Raw genomic sequence first — 17,834 nt, 5'->3', positions numbered from 1 at the left:
GAGGTTCTGGCACCAGACAAGCATTCAGTATGGTTACACAGCTAGCATTCAGATGTAGTTACCAGTACTGAAGAAGACAGCTGTCATGAACATTACACAAGTCAGGGTAGGCACAAGTTTTATGCACAAATTGGGACAGGATAAAAAGTTATTTGAGACATCTTTTGACAAATGAGTCATCAACAGTTTCATCATTTTTCTGTTTCTCTTTCATCCGTTTTGAAAGAATCCGAGTGAAACCCAAACATATACTACAAGAGTGTAGTTTCCACATTTGTGTGTATGTAGGGATGAGTGTGTGATTGTGAGAGTGTGTAAGTGTGTTTATCTTCAGGCATGCTCAAGCTGCTGCATTCAGATGGGACACTAAACCTTAACAATAAATGGCAGATGAAGAGACACAAAGAGACAGAGTTTGTGCTTGCTAATCTAAAGCTCCAGCTCTCTGTGTTTGTGAGTATGTGTGTATTGTGTGTGTGTGTGTGTGTGTGTGTGTGTGTGTGTGTGTGTGTGTGTGTGTGTGTGTGTGTGTGTGTGTGTGTGTGTGTCTGTGTGTGTTTACCATGAAGCTAGTGATTCGGCCCCTAAGTGGCCTCTATCAGACACAGTGCTGCTTCCCCAGAGTGACACAGCTAAAGCTTAATGGGCCTGTTGATGGTGTGTTAAAGCTTGATGGTAATTATAACACCATGCTCTGTTAGACACAGTCACATTAACATCAGCACAAGCAGCTCAGTGGCAGGAAGAAGAGTGAGACTGCTGATTCAGTCAACATTTGAATGTGACTGTTACACTAATCCTGGATAAGGACCGTGATGGTGGCTCTATTGATATGACAGTTTGTTCTCTGTATATGGAGTTGATTGATTTTTTGTTATGATGCTAACAGATGTACAATCCCACAGCATGTTTGCTGTGATCACTTTTTGTTTGTTTCTGTGAGTAAGAAGTAAACTGAAGGATTTTTGCTGCTTCTTTCATTCTGTTTGTCAAACACAGATGAGCAGAGAGGCAGAGAATCTAAAGAGTGTGATAACATTTTGTATTGACTTGTATTTCATTCTTCCTCTAAGTATGTACGGTGGCGTGACGAGAAGACATTTCACCTGATTCCTGAGCAAAGTTCACGTGGTTGTGCAATGACCTGGTGATCTTGAATCAATGTGTATCCTGAACAGGGTAATCAATGTGTGCCTTGTTTCCTGTTGTTGACAGCTTTTGGCGCTGAAACAGGAGTCATATGGAATCATTCAGTCTAAAAGTGCTCTCAGTAATCATGTGGAAATATGGATCCCTGTGTGATTCAGTATTTCACCATTTACTCAATCTTTCAATTTTATATATTTGCTTGAATCAGCACCTGAACTGGATACTTTTAAGACAAGTTTCTCTTGTACATAAACCTTCCAAACTGTGTGTTTGGATTTTATTTTATTTTTATTTAACCCTTTATGACACACCAAACAGGTCTGCCAGAGTATATCTTCACATTTTTACATGTGGTAGTGACAATTTTTGCATAAAACTTACATTCCTCATGTCAGTGAAGAGTGAGAAGAGTCAGTTATGTCTGCTGAGACTTGGACTTGCTGAATTGATGTTAAGTCTGCATCAGAGAGCTTATGCACACGATGCTGTGACAGTGGGACGTCACCAAGTACACTTAGCTGAATGTGCCTGAAAATCTGTGAATCTGCGGGTCTGGAGTGTGTATGGAGTTAAATAAGGCAATATGCTTAATTTACATTGAAAGTTCTATAATAATAGTAATAATAATATGGTTATGATAATGCTGATGGTTATTATTATTATTATTATTATTATTATTATTATTATTATTATTATTATTGTTATTATTATTATCATCATTATTAATTATTATTATTATTATTATTATTATTATTATTATTATTATTATTATTATTATTATTATTATTATTATTATTATTATTAAATTATTATTATTACTATTAGTATTATTAGTATTATTATTATTAAAAGATGACTCAACATATAAAGGCCTGAATGTTGAGTTTGTTGAAAGAGACACCATTTGGCCAAAATGCACACAATTTGAGGATGCTCTCCGACAGGTTTAAAGTCTGCACTATCCTTTTTGTATGCAGCAAAAGACAGAGATTCCTTCCTGTATAGTATGACAAACTCGTGGCCTTGTTGCCAAAAGACCATGGCAGTTGTCCTTCCCTCCCTTCATCTCCTCCCTTTCCATCCTGTCTCTGTGTCTCTGTTTGCATCCATTCCTCACCCCATGGTTATCATCTCTCTGATACGGTGCAGACAGATTAAAACTATTGTTGGTGTGATGAAGCAGAACCTCATGTTTGCTTGCTCTGTGGTAGCTTTTCTCCAAACTCCCCCTCTCTCTGTTTATCCCTTACACAGCCAGACTGTGATAACAGCCGCATAAAGCATCTGATAAATAGCAGCCAAGGTGAATATTGGAGAAGGTCATTATGCGTATGCACACACACATACCCATAGCTCTCTAATAAACAAGTTAAATGTACACACACAGTTACTTGCACACCGGCTCGATGCCCATTTCTTTTTATCAGCCATTAATAACTGCATGATTGGCTGCGAGCACTTATTTATTTCTTTTCCAGATAATGAATTTTGCAACAAAGCCGCTGCATGCATATAACTACTTTATTCACTCAAATGCCTTTCCTGAGCACTTAGCCACTGCTCAAATCACGTTTGCTTTGAACACAGCTCAGTGTCGAGGTCTGGTTTGTGCTGCAGGAGATGGGAGGGGACTCCTGTTTGAGAATATTAGTTTAAGACTTTGAGCTCTGTCTTCATGCACTTCTGCACTCCAGCTTGTTCTTTGTAGGGTTTTGAGATCAGGGGTTGTTGTATAATGCTTACTTCATGCTTCATGCAATGCTGAATTCACACCAACAAGTCATGAGTGTGTCACAGGATGACAATGTTTTCATGAATGGGCTGTGGATTGCAAGGCTAACTTAATATGGGTTAATGTGAGCAGTTAAGTGGACTCTGAGTCCAGGCAGATAGTAACATTCACATCTAGTTGTCTGACTATGCTGCAGACAAGCTATCACAGAAATTTGAAACATGGATGAAACATGTAGTGAACAGAGTTTTGCTGATTCACAACACACTTACCTGATAACTGCTTAGTTTTAACTTTTCAGGAAAAAAAGAGCTTTTAAAGGGTTGAAAATATCAAGATGGGTGCTTTGTTGAACTGGAGAAGGGGGATGGAGAAACAAATAATTTGAGTTCAATGTAAAGGTAGTGTTTAACACCTGTCTCCATCATTACTTAAGAGTAAAACTGATCTTTCAAACATTGCACCTGCTCTGTAAACATTAACACAGCCTGATTTGAATGTAATTTGTAACTTTGGGGTTGCACCAGCCGGGATAATTACAGCCTTTAGTATAGCTAGCAGTTTGAATCTTCCACCAAGCTCAAGGTATGTGTAAAATCCCCCATAAAACACAGGTTGTCACGGTGCATCAGTTTGAAGATAGGACAACGTGAAGAATGAGGAGGAGCAAGAGTTTTACCAGCTGTTCTGCATCTGCATAGGAAACATTTCAGAAGATCATTTTGAAGAGCAGCTAAAGGTGATGTGACATGTAGACAGCAGGGTTAAAAGTCCTTGTTTACTCAATCTCAACCATGAACATAAAATATTTAAGTCTTTTTATTTCTCTTGGCCTCCATACAGCTGCTAAATATGAAGACAGAGATTTATTTTCAATGACCTATTTAACTTTTGGTGTGAGATCAAAAATGAAATTTGAAAAATTCTACTGTAATATAAATCCACGACTTTTCAAAGTTCTTCCAGTCAGATCCTGAAGTCTTTGCCTGAATTTGTTGTTTTTTGTTGTTTCCATAGTTATGTTTATGATCTACTGGGTCTCTCCTTTTAAGGCTGTATTCTCCATACATTTATCACATATCATTCATGATCACGATTCCATTATTCCTCTGGTGTTAAAAATGTTTGTGTATGAAATGTTTTCAAATGCTAAAAAAAAAACTTTATCATGAGCGGTTAGATTTGCACAACAGATTTGTTGTACAAAATAAGACCATGAATACATGTAGGATCCCCAAACACAAACGGAAACAAAAATAGTAGAAACACCTCTGCAGAATTAACCAGATTGGTGTCCATTACCAACAACTGAGACATAAAAAGTGATGACAGAATCCAAATGCTAAGATGACTAAAAAGATAAAGAAGAGTAGAAAAAGGACAAGGAAGAGGGAGCTGCTGCTTAGATAAACTCTTGGAACTCTTTGTCATGGATTGATTTGATGTATCATGTGAATGGTTGGAGCTGACCAACCAGAATCAAACATCCTAAACTGAAGATCAGCAAAACAGCCGGGCAATCATGTTTAGGTAAAGACATTGGTTGTGTTCGAAATCATCCACTCATTCCCTACTCACTACTCACTATATAGTGAATTAGATGTAGTGGACTATATAGCCCACTCAATCAGCTAAATTCAAATAACGTTTCGGACACTACTCGCTCACTTGCCAGCTACTGACGGTGATGTAAATATTCTTACGTTGTTCATGAAAGGTTGGGGATTTACAGTTGTAATTTTTCTCAAATACTGCAAAACAGCATTGATTTCAATTAACACTAATAGTATACTAAGTATATTCTTCACAACAGTCAAATATAATGTAATATAAAACATTGTTTACATGTTATTTTTCAAGTAAATAAACCATATATTCGCACAGCAACTTATGCTGTGTCTGAGAATTACAAGGTCCAGTGAATCCATCACTCGTGATTGCCGGTTCAGCGGCTAATGTCAGTGTCGTTTGTTTCTCTGCTTGTCCGAGAGTTAAACAGAGAAAGCCTGTTGTGTGCAGGGAGACCTTGTTTTTTATAACCTGCTCTTCAATGTGTCATGAACCAGTTAGGAGATCCTTATGCCTTATAATGACATCATCACTTTAGCAAATCTTGAAATTGCAATTGTTACCTTATAGCTATATTTAAAATACGGAAATACATGACACCCCTCTTAATATTTTTGACCACCATCGATTTTCCTGGCTGTCAAGATCAACAAGTCTTAACTGTTTGTATGAATCTTAAATTAAATTTTAGATTCAGCATAAAAATCATCTGTCCTGTGTTTGCTCGCCCAATCAGAGGCACAACTCAGGGTCACGTGACGGACAGGCGCCCCATAGCTGTAGGTGAAGTTCCTGTCACTACCAGTATGGCCGCTATAGCCGATGTGCTTCATTTTCTGTTTCAGAAACAGATGGGTGACATTGGGGAGACTACGTCCATGTTTTATACAGTCTATGGTAGAGGTGTAGGATTTCCTTTTAAATGAAATATCAACTTTTACAGGAATAAACCTGCTGAACTGTCACCTATGGGCCTCTATTTACGCGTGTAAGTGTCTGTGTCTGCTCTTCTAATAGTCTAGCTTTAGGCTCATAAATATTTGACTTTTGTCTCATCAATTTATGAGATTATACTTGTAAATTTGTGACTTTGCTCTAGTAAATTCAGATCAGAATCTTCATTTCACTCACTCCAGCAAGAGACAGAGCCACATTTGTGAATCACAGCATCCAAAAGCATTTCCACGATGGAAACAACTGTTCAAGGAGCAAGAAAGAATGCCAGAAAAGGCAGAAATAAGACACAAAATAACGTCGTCTCCTACCCAACAACTAAGACATCTTATGCTGAGGCAAGACCGATTGACCTTGTTGAGGAGGAGTTAGATGAATACTACTTTGAGAGCAGGATCTCAAAGAAAAAGAAGAAAAAAAGGCAAGGAGAGGTCAACTTGGCTTCATCCTTTCCAGTCCTGCTCAGAGATTATACTCAGGAGGAACTGGAAGCAGAGGGGTGCAGGAAATGGACAGGAGACTCTGCAGCGCCACCAACACCAACGCCTGCAAAGTCTAACCCACTGCCTGAATGCAAGCCTGAACCCCAACCTGGACCCCAGCCAGGACCCAGGCCAGCACCACAGCCTGTACCCCAGCCTGGTCAAAACCCGAAACAACCACAGCTAGCAGAAACTCACAAAAAAAATGTTTCTGCTGTACAAATGTCTTTCAGCGCAGTGGTTTCTGGTAAACAAAAGGTAACTGAAAAGAAACCTTTGACCCAGCCGGACATCAAACATCAGGAGTCCAAACAGGCTGTGTTACAGATCCCTGAGCAGGAAATTCACAGCCTCATCAGCAAAAGGGACAAGGGCTCAAAACTTGAGGAACAAAATTTGTCTCTGCTTCATGAGGTAGAGCAGCTTAAACAACAGCTCAAAAATCACAAAGCCTCAACAAGAGAAGCAAGCACTGAGGTGGAAAAACTCAAAGAAAGTCTTGAAGCTGAGAAGCAGCGGTGCAGAGAAACAGAGGACAGCCTGGCCCTGCAAACAGAGGAGACCAACAAGGCAAAAGCTTATCTGTCCCAGGTTGTTGGGAACATTCAAACCAATGCACAACTGTGGGCGCAAGAGAGGTTTTTCCTCTGTGGAGAAATCAGTCGGCTTAATGCTTTTCTGCGGCAGACACAGTCAGCTGAGTCCAGGTCCAATCTTCCAGAGGAGGTTCAGACTGAAACCGTCTCAGAGCCAGCACAGATCACCAGAAGATCAGTCAACAAATAGAAACAACCAGCTGGAAAAGGAGAGGTCCCATCATGTGACACAGAAGGGGGAAACTTGTGAACTGAAGGCTGCCCTGCACCAGGCCCAAAAAGACCTGGAAAAGCAGAAGAAGCAGCTGGAGGAAGAAAGATCCCACCGCCGATCAGAACAAGAGGAAACCTCCAAGCTTAAAGCCTCTTTTTGCCAGGCCAAAGAAGACCTGGAAAATCAGAAAAAGCAGCTGGAGGATGAAAGATCACACTGCCGATCAGAACAAGAGGAAACCTCCAAGCTTAAAGCCTCTTTGTGCCAGGCTCTAGAGCATCTGGAAACTCAGAGGCAGCTAATTGAAAAGGAAAGATCCCATCGGCGGTCAGAGCAGGAGGAGACCAGTGGATTGAAGGCTGCCCTGCATCAGGCCCAAGAGGAGCTGAAGAATCAGAGGCAGCAGTGGGAGGAGGAAAGATCTGGTCTCCTGGAACAACAGAGGGAGACCACCTCCAGGATGACGGCTGCTTTGAAACAAGCCAAGGCTGAAACAAACAACCTGAGGTTCCAGTGGGAGAAAGAAAGATTTAATCTCCTGGAAAAACAGATTGAGGAGAAGAAGATGATCCAGGCCAGACAGAATGAGGCACAAGACAACATGGACAGACTCCAGCGTCTGTGGGATCAAGAAAGATCACATCTCCTGTATGCACAAGAATCAGAAGCTGACAGGATGAAGACCGCCCTCTGCAAGGCCAGAGAGGATCTGGAGACCTCCAGACACCAGTGGGAAGAGGAAAAATCAAACCTCACTGCAAAACACAGAGAGGACACCCACAGGATGTCAGAAGAGCTCCAACAGGTCAAGGTGGAGCTGACGACCCAGAAGTCCCAGTGGGAAATTGTCAGGTCACAGCTTCTCGCAGAACAGAGAGAAACCTGCGGGTTGAAGGCCTCTCTTGAACAAGTGCAAGAAGATCTGGCACTACAGCAGGACCAGTGGCAGCAGGAGAAGGCCACTCTCCTGGAGTCTATCAACAACTCCCAGCAGACTCCTGTGGGGGAGGAGGAAGAGGGAGAGGAGGAAGTAAGACCAGTGACCTCTGTGATGGACACTCTCGCAGTCCTTGATGGTCAAATAGAGGAGGTGGCCCAAAGAAGACAAAAGAAATCCTTGAGGAAAAGGTTCCTCGGCCTATTCAGAAGAAACAGAGGAACCTCTAGTGATGGCCAGTGACCTCCTCAAACAAGACCAGTCAGCCCCTCTAAACCCACTCTGAACCCCCTTTGAAACCCCATTTGAAACCCCCTATGTTCCCCCATTGTTCCTCCTTAAACTTTGTTTATTGTAAGCCTGTTTATTGAGTGTGTAAACACTTGATCAGTCACAGACAACATTACAATAATTCCCATTCCCTTTAAAAGCTTGTAAATGTGTTTTTAAATGTGTTTGTAAATGTGTGTTCAGAAAAAAAAAACAATATTTCTGCTTCAAAATCTGTTTTTCAACATTACAGAGTGCGTAATGTAACAAATGATGTTAAAGCATTGTTGATCTTTTAACTTTTTATGTTTTATTTCCTATTTTTGCTCATCTTGATGTGATTGTTTTGTATAAAGGTGTGTGTGTGTGTGTGTGTGTGTGTGTGTGTGTGTGTGTGTGTGTGTGTGTGTGTGTGTGTGTGTGTGTGTGTGTGTGTGTGTGTGTGTGTGTGTGTGGTTGAGGATGCTTTGAAAAAGCCATGTCCATATGAATCTGAATTTAAATCAAAATAACAACATTAACAGAATGATCTGTTTGGTTTAGAAATGCATTGATGGGATACTGAAAATCACTTTTTCTAAACAAGGTTCATCAGAAATGACTCATTCATTTATCCATTTAAACCTTTATTTATTCCTGAACAAAGACATTGAGGTTTCACTCGTTTTCAGTGTCGGTGAAGGTACTGATGTGACGCACATGTTGATTGATTATGTGTGTTATAAATTGTGTGATTTCAGCCTCACAATCAAAGGGAGTCATTTTGCTGACGTATGTTGTTTACACTAGCTGTAGATTTAATATCGCCTTACCAAAATGTTCTGTCGTATTTTACCTTTTCTGTGCTGTTCGTTGGCTAGGCGGTGTCAAACAGAGTTATTGGCAAACAGTCTGAAGGCAACACCAGCATATTGAAATGCCAATTTTGGCTGACAGTGAAAGTAACAGATTGTTAGAAAGTATGACTGAAAAGACACTGATTTGATGCTCAGCACCTTGTTTCATTTTGTGAATTTTCTTTTAATCACCAGTATCTTTTGATCCACACACTAAGTTTTCTAACTGCTCCTTTTATCTTCAGCCCTTCTCTTTCTCTTTCTAACATTTTGACTTAAAAGTTCTGTAAGTTGTCATCTTTGTATACACAAGAGGTCATTCAGAGTGGATAAAACACTGTCATGTACTTCTTGATTAGTCACAGCCCATAAAAGCTGGTCATCAGTAAGCCCTGCATGACTGGCGCTGAGACAGACGAGGACGATCCTTAAGGAACGACCTCATCGAATGAAATTGTCACTGTCAGCTCTGCAGTGTCGTCCACCTTAATACTGTAGTTTCACGCTGCCTGCTTTGTTTCTATTACTGAATGGAGAGCCACTGAATCAGCGAGGGGAAGGCGGGAGGGTTATTGCTGATTTCTCATGTCAGTGGTTTTAAGGCCACCCAGGGGAGACAGCTTGATATGCAGGCTGTTAGGTGTTGGGATTTTGCCGCTTGTGGGAAGAGGGGGAGGATCTGAAATCAATTTCCCTGTCCAGCTCCAGCCCTGTTTTCTCTGTCCTACTTGAAATTGTTGTTGGAACCATGTTTAAAAGTTAACATCCTCTGGGTCAAGTGTTTATTGTTTGATAAGTCAAGCTTTCTCCCTGCAGAGGCTCTGAAAAATAAGAAATGTCAATGATAAGTCAGGAAAAGGATGATTTTAGAGGATAGGATGTGGCTGAATGAAGACTTGACAAACACAAGCGTTGAGATCCTGTCAGGGTGTCTTTTTTTCACACTATCTTTGCACTATATTGATTTTTACTTCTTCTCTAGCAGTCAGTCAGCTCCATCTTTTTCTTTCTGTTCAGTCATTCTTCTTATTCTTACACAACTCTGAGGGAAGACTTGTGTTCAAAGCACCAAAAAGGAGGCTTAGCTGGTTGTACAAGCTAAGCAGCATAGACGAGCAGAAATATGTGTTAAATACTCATCCTTATCTTTTTCTTCTTTGTGCAGGTAATTGGCCAGCTTCTGTGGGATTTGATGTCACCTTTAGATTGGTTCAACTGAAGATGGAAACACTGGAGTCTGAGCTGACCTGCCCGATCTGCCTGGAGTTGTTTGAAGACCCCCTGCTCTTGCCTTGCGCCCACAGCCTGTGCTTTAACTGCGCCCACCGTATCCTGGTGTCACACTGCTCCACCAGCAAGCCCCTCGAATCTATCTCAGCCTTTCAGTGTCCCACTTGTCGTTACGTCATCACGCTGAATCACCGCGGCCTGGAGGGCCTTAAGCGCAATGTGACGCTGCAGAACATCATTGACCGCTTTCAAAAGGCCTCCCTCAGCGGCCCCAATTCCCCCACTGAGAGCCGCCGCCTGCAGCCGCAGCGGCCCTACACCGCCACCATTAGCGGAACAATAGCTGGAACGATTGGTGGCGGCGGTGGCGGAGGTGGAAGCAGTGCCCGGGGCAGCCCGGCCTCTTCCAGCCACTCCCACTCGCACGCCAATCACACCAATCACGCTAATCACGCAAACCACACCAACGCAAACCACAGCCCAGCTGTTGTTGCGAAAATGGATCCGCGGATCAGCTGCCAGTTCTGTGAGCAGGATCCACCGCGGGAGGCGGTCAAGACATGTGTCACGTGTGAGGTGTCATACTGTGACAGATGCCTGCGTGCTACACACCCCAACAAGAAGCCGTTTACCAGTCATCGTCTGGTGGAGCCGGTGCCGGATACTCACATCCGCGGGCTGACCTGCCTGGAGCACGAGAACGAGAAGGTGAACATGTACTGCCTGGTGGATGACCAGCTCATCTGTGCCCTCTGCAAGCTGGTGGGACGCCACCGAGAGCACCAGGTGTCCTCACTCACTGAACGCTTTGATAAGCTAAAGGTCAGTCCTGTTTGTCCTTTTCAGTTTACAAAGCATGCTTAACAGTCCTATCAGCAACAGAGTCTGTACAGCTCATAGTTTACACTGTCTGAATCTGTTTACTGAAACAAGGTAAGTCTCTGTCTGGAACAAGACTTTATTGTAAGAGACTCATGATTTACTGTTGAGCTCTGAAGCCATTCACACAAAGAGGTTCTCATTTACAGCCTGCAACATTCATTATGATATCTCTGCTTGCAGTTAAATCTTTAATCCATCCACTCCTTCCTCTGGGATGTTCATTCTTTGCATTTCTGTTGACTGTGAACTTTCAGTGCTGCCACAGTTGCATCATACACACTCACACCAGCCTTTGTTCAGCAAGAAGGGCAGAGAGACAGATCACAAACAGAGAGAGTGAGAGGGAAAAAGAGACAGAAGGAGACAATGTGCATGGTATGCTGGTGAGAAGGGCAGGGAGAGAGACGGGGAGCTATAGGGAGGCCATCATTATAATAGTCGATGAGCTGGCATTCCCTGTGGTTACTGAGCTTTCAGAGGCTCTGCGTAAAGTCCAGGACTGCTGAATCAGGGTGAAAAACAACAGAGAGAGGCACAAGCTGGAGCTAATTCCACCACTAAAGACCTACAGCAGCCTGCCCTATACGCTGCCCTAAAAACTTTTACCATGAGTGTGTTTGTCGGTTGTGTTTTATGAAGCTCTTCATGCAGTCTTGTTAGCAGATGAAACTGATCCAAGAGGTTTGCTGTAACTTTTTACTTCAGTGTTACTCAGACTAACTGCTAATAGATAAACATTTTAAAGATTTGTTTGGGTAAGTGCTTTTATATAACAGTTATTTGATGTTCAGTTAGAATACTGTGAGACAAGCCTAGTGGCTTGGTAAAGACCTTATAACCCTATTATTAGCATCTTTGTTGCTACATAAAAACAGTACTTACTGTATTACCGCAGTTACTGTTTGACATAATAAGACAATATAATTACCAACTACACTATGAGTGTTGTTGTTTTCTTCTGTTTTGCGTCATTGCGTCTGCACAGACAGCTAAATCAAAGTAAAATCAGAATTAGTTGATCTTGTTCATGCTAGCTTTGATGCTACTGTTTGGGAGGACACGATGCTAGCTTAAAATTTTTAGCCTGAAGTCTGAAACAGAAAACTTGATACCTTTAGATTTAGGGTCACATGAGTCTGTTGCTACATCAAACAGGTGTAAAACACCCTGTTATATATAATTAAATTGCTCACTTGAAATTGTGAAGCTGCTGGTTTTTTTTTTTTTTTTGGGGGGGGGGGGGGGGTTATTAATTCCCGAACCCATCTAAATTAAGAAAATGTAAGAGCTTTCAGACCAAACATGGTATTGTCCGTGATGTTAAAGCAATGCCTCCATGCAGCACAAAGAGAGACATGCATGCCTGGGAAAACACTTTTTTTTTTCTCTTTGGCTCTCTTTTTTTTTTTTTTTTTTTTTTTTTTTTTTTTTTTTTTTAAACATTGTAGGAAGACAGGTTTTTTATGTTTAACAAAGAAAGTACATCATAATGGGTCTGTATTTAGACACTTTTGTCCCTCTACATGACAAAAGTGTGGGTGTAAAAAATGTGAGCGGTGTTTCGACAAACACTGTTAGCATTCCATTAGCGACATAAATCCATCTCACTGGGTCTTAAGGTGAACAACGACAGCAGTGATGTTGTCGGCTGAATTGAACATCAGTATTCAGAAGAATTCAGCCCAGCATTCTGTATAATTGGTTATTTAAGCTAGCAGGGATTTGGCTTCCTATTGTGCACCAAAATGTCAGCTAAATTCAACCAGCCTCCTCATCAAATAAGCCACAGTGTCTCAGTGTTTTTTCACCAGCATTCATCCTTTTTTTAACACCCTCCTCTCCTTTTTGCCACCACACTCCCCACAGACTATGTGAGAGTTCACTCTAAGTAGCTATCTCTTCTCCTCTCTGCTCTCAAGCTCATAGCTGGCTGTGCTCCTTTTCAGCGTTCCCCAGCCAAGGCTTTGAACTCTCTTGACTTTGAAATCCCCAATCTAGCCCAAATCTAGGAGAAGCCAAAGCCCCAGTCCAAGCTCTAGCTCAGCTCACCAGTGGCAGTGGCAGCTAACTTATAATCTTCTTCTCTCTCATGGCAAGGCAGAGGAGTAGAAGTCCTTTAAGTGCATAGCTGATGATAGAAGATGTAGGCCAAAAAGGGGTGTGTGCCATCAACTGCATTCTCATTTCCCCATGCTTCTTTTCCTGCAATGTTACTGTTTGTTGAAACACTCTTGATTGAGTTTTCAGTCAGAGGTAAATAACACCCTCATCAACTGCTACGCTCTTTTTTTGCACCTCTAATTAGCCGCATGTCAATGGTGCGAAACAACCACACTCAGCCTCCCCACTTCGACCCCTTCCTCCTAACATTTGATCTTCAACCTCTGCATTACCCTTCACATTATGTCCCCTGTCTGCTGTGTGAGCTGGGAGCCACTCTGTCACTAAATGATTTCTCACACATTAGGAGGAAAGGTAAGCTCCCCTTGGGCAAGGAAGGTAGATATTTCAGGAGAGGGGAAAAAAAAGCCAACAATTGCCAGCGCTGTTAAAAAAGGGAGAATGTGGCACTGCTGAAACTGCGGGGAAGTTAATTCCCCAGGCGGCTGTTAAGAAGAGCTCTGCACTCAGGAGCAAAGACGTTTGTGTTTTATAATTGGCAGACCTTGGTTGGAGTGTTTAACTTTGATATTCGTAAAAGACTGCAGATTAAAGGTACTGCTCCCTACATTTTATTTGTTTTCTCACAATCAGATTCACTGAAACCACTTCCAGCTACGCTACACTCTACCGCAGAAGTGACTGCTTCATCACTGGCTGCTTTGAGACGGTCTACTGGAGGCTAATTAGAGTATTATTACGTTGGGAGTTTTACTTCCTTGTTCAAAGACGGAAGTTGGTGTTGTCTGCACTGAAGTTAGTCTTACAGTGTGAGGTCATGCTGGGAGATGAGAAAGTGTACTACCAAAGGTGCAACTTGTTAGGTGCAAAGTCTGTCACATGGTTTATAAATAGTCACATTTTCACAGTTTATTCAGTGTTATCTGAATATTTTGAAGCACCTTTAATGAGGTTTTAAATGATGCATCCTTGTTAGCAAAAAAAAAGGAAATCTAATTTTTCAGATGATAGTAGTTTTAGCTGGTAACTACAACTGTTATACCACACTCTGAGCACTCTTGGATCATGATAAAATGCTATGCTAATTAACAAATCCCATTGTGAATGTGGATCCCCTGTTATGATGATGAAACATCCAGTTACATTTGTAGAAGCACAAGTTGTTATTGGGGCATCTTTGTAAAACTTGCTGATAAATAATAGTATAGTCAAAAAAATCAGACACATAAAGAATAAAAGAAATGGTGGCAGGGTGGGACACTCAGCTGCAGGAAGCACTGACTTATTCAAACCTGGTACAAAGTGACTATGAAATGTCCTCACAAAAGTTTTGATGCAAAGATTTAAATGGGATTTTTAGACCAGAAGCACCCTAAGGTCTTTGCTCTGATATAATATACAGGTATTTGATGCCACAAGAGGTGACAACTGAGTTGTTCTTGACTCAAAATGTCAAAGCATAGCTGCAAATAACCCATCATGAAACGTAGAATGTAACTCTTTGACTTAAGGTTTTGTATTTAACAAATAAGCATTAAAATGTGCATGTGGATGTTCTTTAGAAATGTTGGCTTGTAAGTATTGGACAGAGCCAAGCTAATTGTTTGACCCTGTGTCAACAAAGAGCATCCTGCGGGCACTGTTTGGTTTCATAAAGAAACCTCAATCCCAATGATTGCTCAGTGCTTTGGGAGAAGAGGAAACAGACAGCAAGGAGCAGCTGAGGGAGGATGAAGAAGAAAATGGGGATGTGATGATAAATGGATCACATCATATGCATAAGAAGGCGTCCCTCGCTCTTCTGGCAGTTAATTTACTGACTCTCAGGCTCTTACGGGTTTGAAGTGTGTGCGCTTTAGTATTGAGTGCTAATGAGACCACATGGTGCCAAAGCCTATATGAGAGCTGCCAGTCGTGACACCCGGAGCAGCACTTGAAGTAAGCGAAAGATAAACTTAAAGCCTCCTGGTGTTTAACCCTCCATAATGGCACGAGTGTAGCAACCCCGAAGAGACGGGATTTGTTGCTGCACATGTGCGCCTAAGGTCTTGACAGGTGTACCACTTACATTTAAAAGAGTTTGTTATGTACATGAAAAGAATGAAGAAATATGCAAAACATTCCTAGTGATTATTGGATTAATTCCTGGAGGAAGGAAGTCATAGCATACTGACACCAAATCCCCCCTCTTCCTCCACTCTCCTTCCCGCCTTTTTGCTCTCTGACTCTCTTCTCTCTTCATTTCCTCCACTCCCTCACACCCAGCTTTTTTCCCTTATCCCCTCTGCTTTCCTCCCTCACGCCCTCTCACCCCTCTTCATCTTCTCCTTCTCCTCCATCTAAGCTCCTTAAAGCACTGTCTAACTCTTTCCTATGTGATGTGTGCATCTTGATGCTCTCGCTGCTGACTCCCCTCATGCTGTATTTTCTCTTGTTTGTTGTTCTTTTTTTTTACGTAATCCAGAAGTGAGCTTGAGCACACAGACTCAAAACTTCACATGCACTTCGTCACATCCACACCCACAAACTCACAACTGCCTCCCATTTTTCATGTGCAACATGGATACAAGGAAATGTGTGAAATTAGAGTTCAGCTCAGCACATCTGATCGTACGCCAAACACCGGCAGGAATGATTTAAAGAGGAAATTAAAAGGCTGCGGTGTCAAGTGCTCAACCAAGCTGAATAGTACATGCACTCCTTTGCTCTCACACACTCATAGTTTTTATTCTCCTTCTTAACCCCTCATACACACAGTCACACTCTCTTTTGCTATGTTTCTGTCTTGCACTTGTGCATACAGGAGCACCAACATCATCCTCTCCACCTGCTTTCTGACGCTTTCTTCCTCACCCCTCTTTATTGCTCATTTGGGTGCTGGCCAGACTGTCTTGTTTTAGGTAACACAACTCCTCTGCACCCGCTGCTGTCGCCCACAGCCCACATTCAAAGCAGCAGCAGCAGCATATTGTTGGTGAGAGGGAGATTCACAGCCCTGTAGTGCATTTGTGTAGGAGGGTGTGTGATTGCCTTCACGTACATGTGCCTGTGTGCAGGATTTACAGGTGTGTGCACGGGCTAGTGCTAGTAATCCAGACATGCGCGGACAGCTCAAGAGCTGTGTGTGTGAACCAGGGGAATCAGGCTGTGTGTGGGGTACAGTGTGAGTGCAGACACCGTCATACAGGAAAAAGCAAGAAGCTTTTAGTGTCTGTGCATTCAACCTGAGTATCAGAGGTCTTCTTGTATGTGTGTGAGTGCCTATATCTCACCAGTCAATGCATCAAGCACGTGTTGTGAAAATATGGTATGCTAACCCATCTTGAAACTTAGTGGGTCATTTTAGAAAAGGCATATCAAATCACTCCTGTCCTCTGCATCATGCATACACACAGTTCATGCAAAAAAATAGTGGAAAGCTTTTAAGAGCTCTGGTGTTGTCAGTGACACAATGAATGTGGAGAGAGAAAGAGAAAGATATAACAGGTAGTACTCATCTCTGAGCTTTGTATGTTTCAGAGGGATGTACATTTTCCCATCAGCCATTCATGCCTCTCCTCACTCTCTTTTATAAAACAAGAGCTCGCTTTAGCTCTGCTCACACATCCCAGATACTCTCAGCTCAGTCAGCCTCACCGATTATATTCTTACTGCCATGATATGTTCTATATGTGGTACCACATATAGAGCATATACTTTTAAATAGGTCCTTTAAAAGCAAAATAAGATTTAGTCTTTATTACCTCCACCAAGCAGGCTTTGTTTTTGGGAGAGTTTGTTTGTTAGTTTGTTTGTCTGTGAACAAGATAATTCAAAAAGTAACTAACAGATCTGGATGAAATTTTCAGGGAATGTTCAAAATGGGTTTAGGAAGAAGGGATTAAATTTGGGCAGTGATCTGGATCACCATCTGGATCCTGGATTTTTTTGAAAGGATTCTTTATCATTGTGAGCTAGGGCTGTTTTCACCACATGTGTATATAACTCCACGATTAATGCTCGGATTGCTCTGCAAAACAATTCAAGACAAGGTCAGAATAATTTCTCACAGATGTAAAAGTACGATCCAGATCCTGGCAATATTTTGGATACTAAGATCCGGAATATGAAATATGTACTAGTTCATCATAATTTTCAACACTGTCAAGTAACAAATTATCATACAAACCTGCAACTAACACCAAATTGTAGCAGAAAGGGAGTAGAACATTAAAGTAGGACTTAAGTGTTGCTGGACAATCACAACATGCTTAATGGAGGTCTCTGCTCTCTGAGTGCTTTTCTAGTTCTATTCTTTATTAATTGTCGACAAACATATCTTTTAAACTTGTTAGTTTGAAGGATTCCTTTATCTGGATTGCTTTTAAAAGTAACCACCACTGTAATCAAGTTTTGACCAATCAGAATCAAGTATTTAACACAGCTGGGTATTTATTGTGGATGCATTCTGAAGAATTTATTTAATTTTATCCATTTGAATGTTAAACTTCATATCATATTGCCAATCCATTCTTTTTCTGTACCGCTTGTCCCAGTCAGAGTCACAGCACCTATCCAAGCTGCTACTAAGCAAGGTGACGGGTACATCCTGGTATGGATGGGAATTTATTGTAATTCCTGTATTCTAATACTCCAAATATTATTTTATTTCTAATATTAGGGTTCATTGGAAACAGATGCCCTGTACCGTAAATTAAGTCTTTACATACATCTTTTCCACTCTTTTACATGTTGTTTTGGCAGTGACTTTTATTCTGGCTAGATGAACGCTATCAGCTCTCTGAAGCCTTAACCTTCCACAAAACTTAATGGGAGCATATTGTCTGTTAAACATTTTGGTTGTTAGCAAGCCAATTTTCTCC

At 41.6% G+C, this 17,834-nt stretch overlaps 1 protein-coding gene across 4 annotated transcripts in view; it reads left to right on the top strand.

Annotated features, from left to right (window-relative positions):
• Positions 1 to 17,834, top strand: part of mid2 (midline 2) — a 159,946-nt gene that overhangs the window by 69,847 nt on the left and 72,265 nt on the right. For all 4 annotated transcript variants that reach the window (XM_074674167.1, XM_074674168.1, XM_074674169.1 and 1 more), the window contains one exon: positions 9,905 to 10,791. In XM_074674167.1, the coding sequence (XP_074530268.1) occupies positions 9,961 to 10,791 (831 nt within the window). In that variant the 5' untranslated portion in view covers positions 9,905 to 9,960. The remainder of the gene's footprint in view (positions 1 to 9,904; positions 10,792 to 17,834) is intronic.

Source organism: Halichoeres trimaculatus, unplaced genomic scaffold (assembly GCF_033239565.1).
Source record: "Halichoeres trimaculatus isolate MK-OKI-2021-1 unplaced genomic scaffold, fHalTri1.1 fHalTri1_scaffold_7, whole genome shotgun sequence".
In the NCBI taxonomy this organism is placed as follows: Eukaryota; Metazoa; Chordata; class Actinopteri; order Labriformes; family Labridae; genus Halichoeres; species Halichoeres trimaculatus.
Note: the sequence above shows the minus strand (reverse complement) of the source record. Positions and strands in the feature narration are given on the sequence as shown.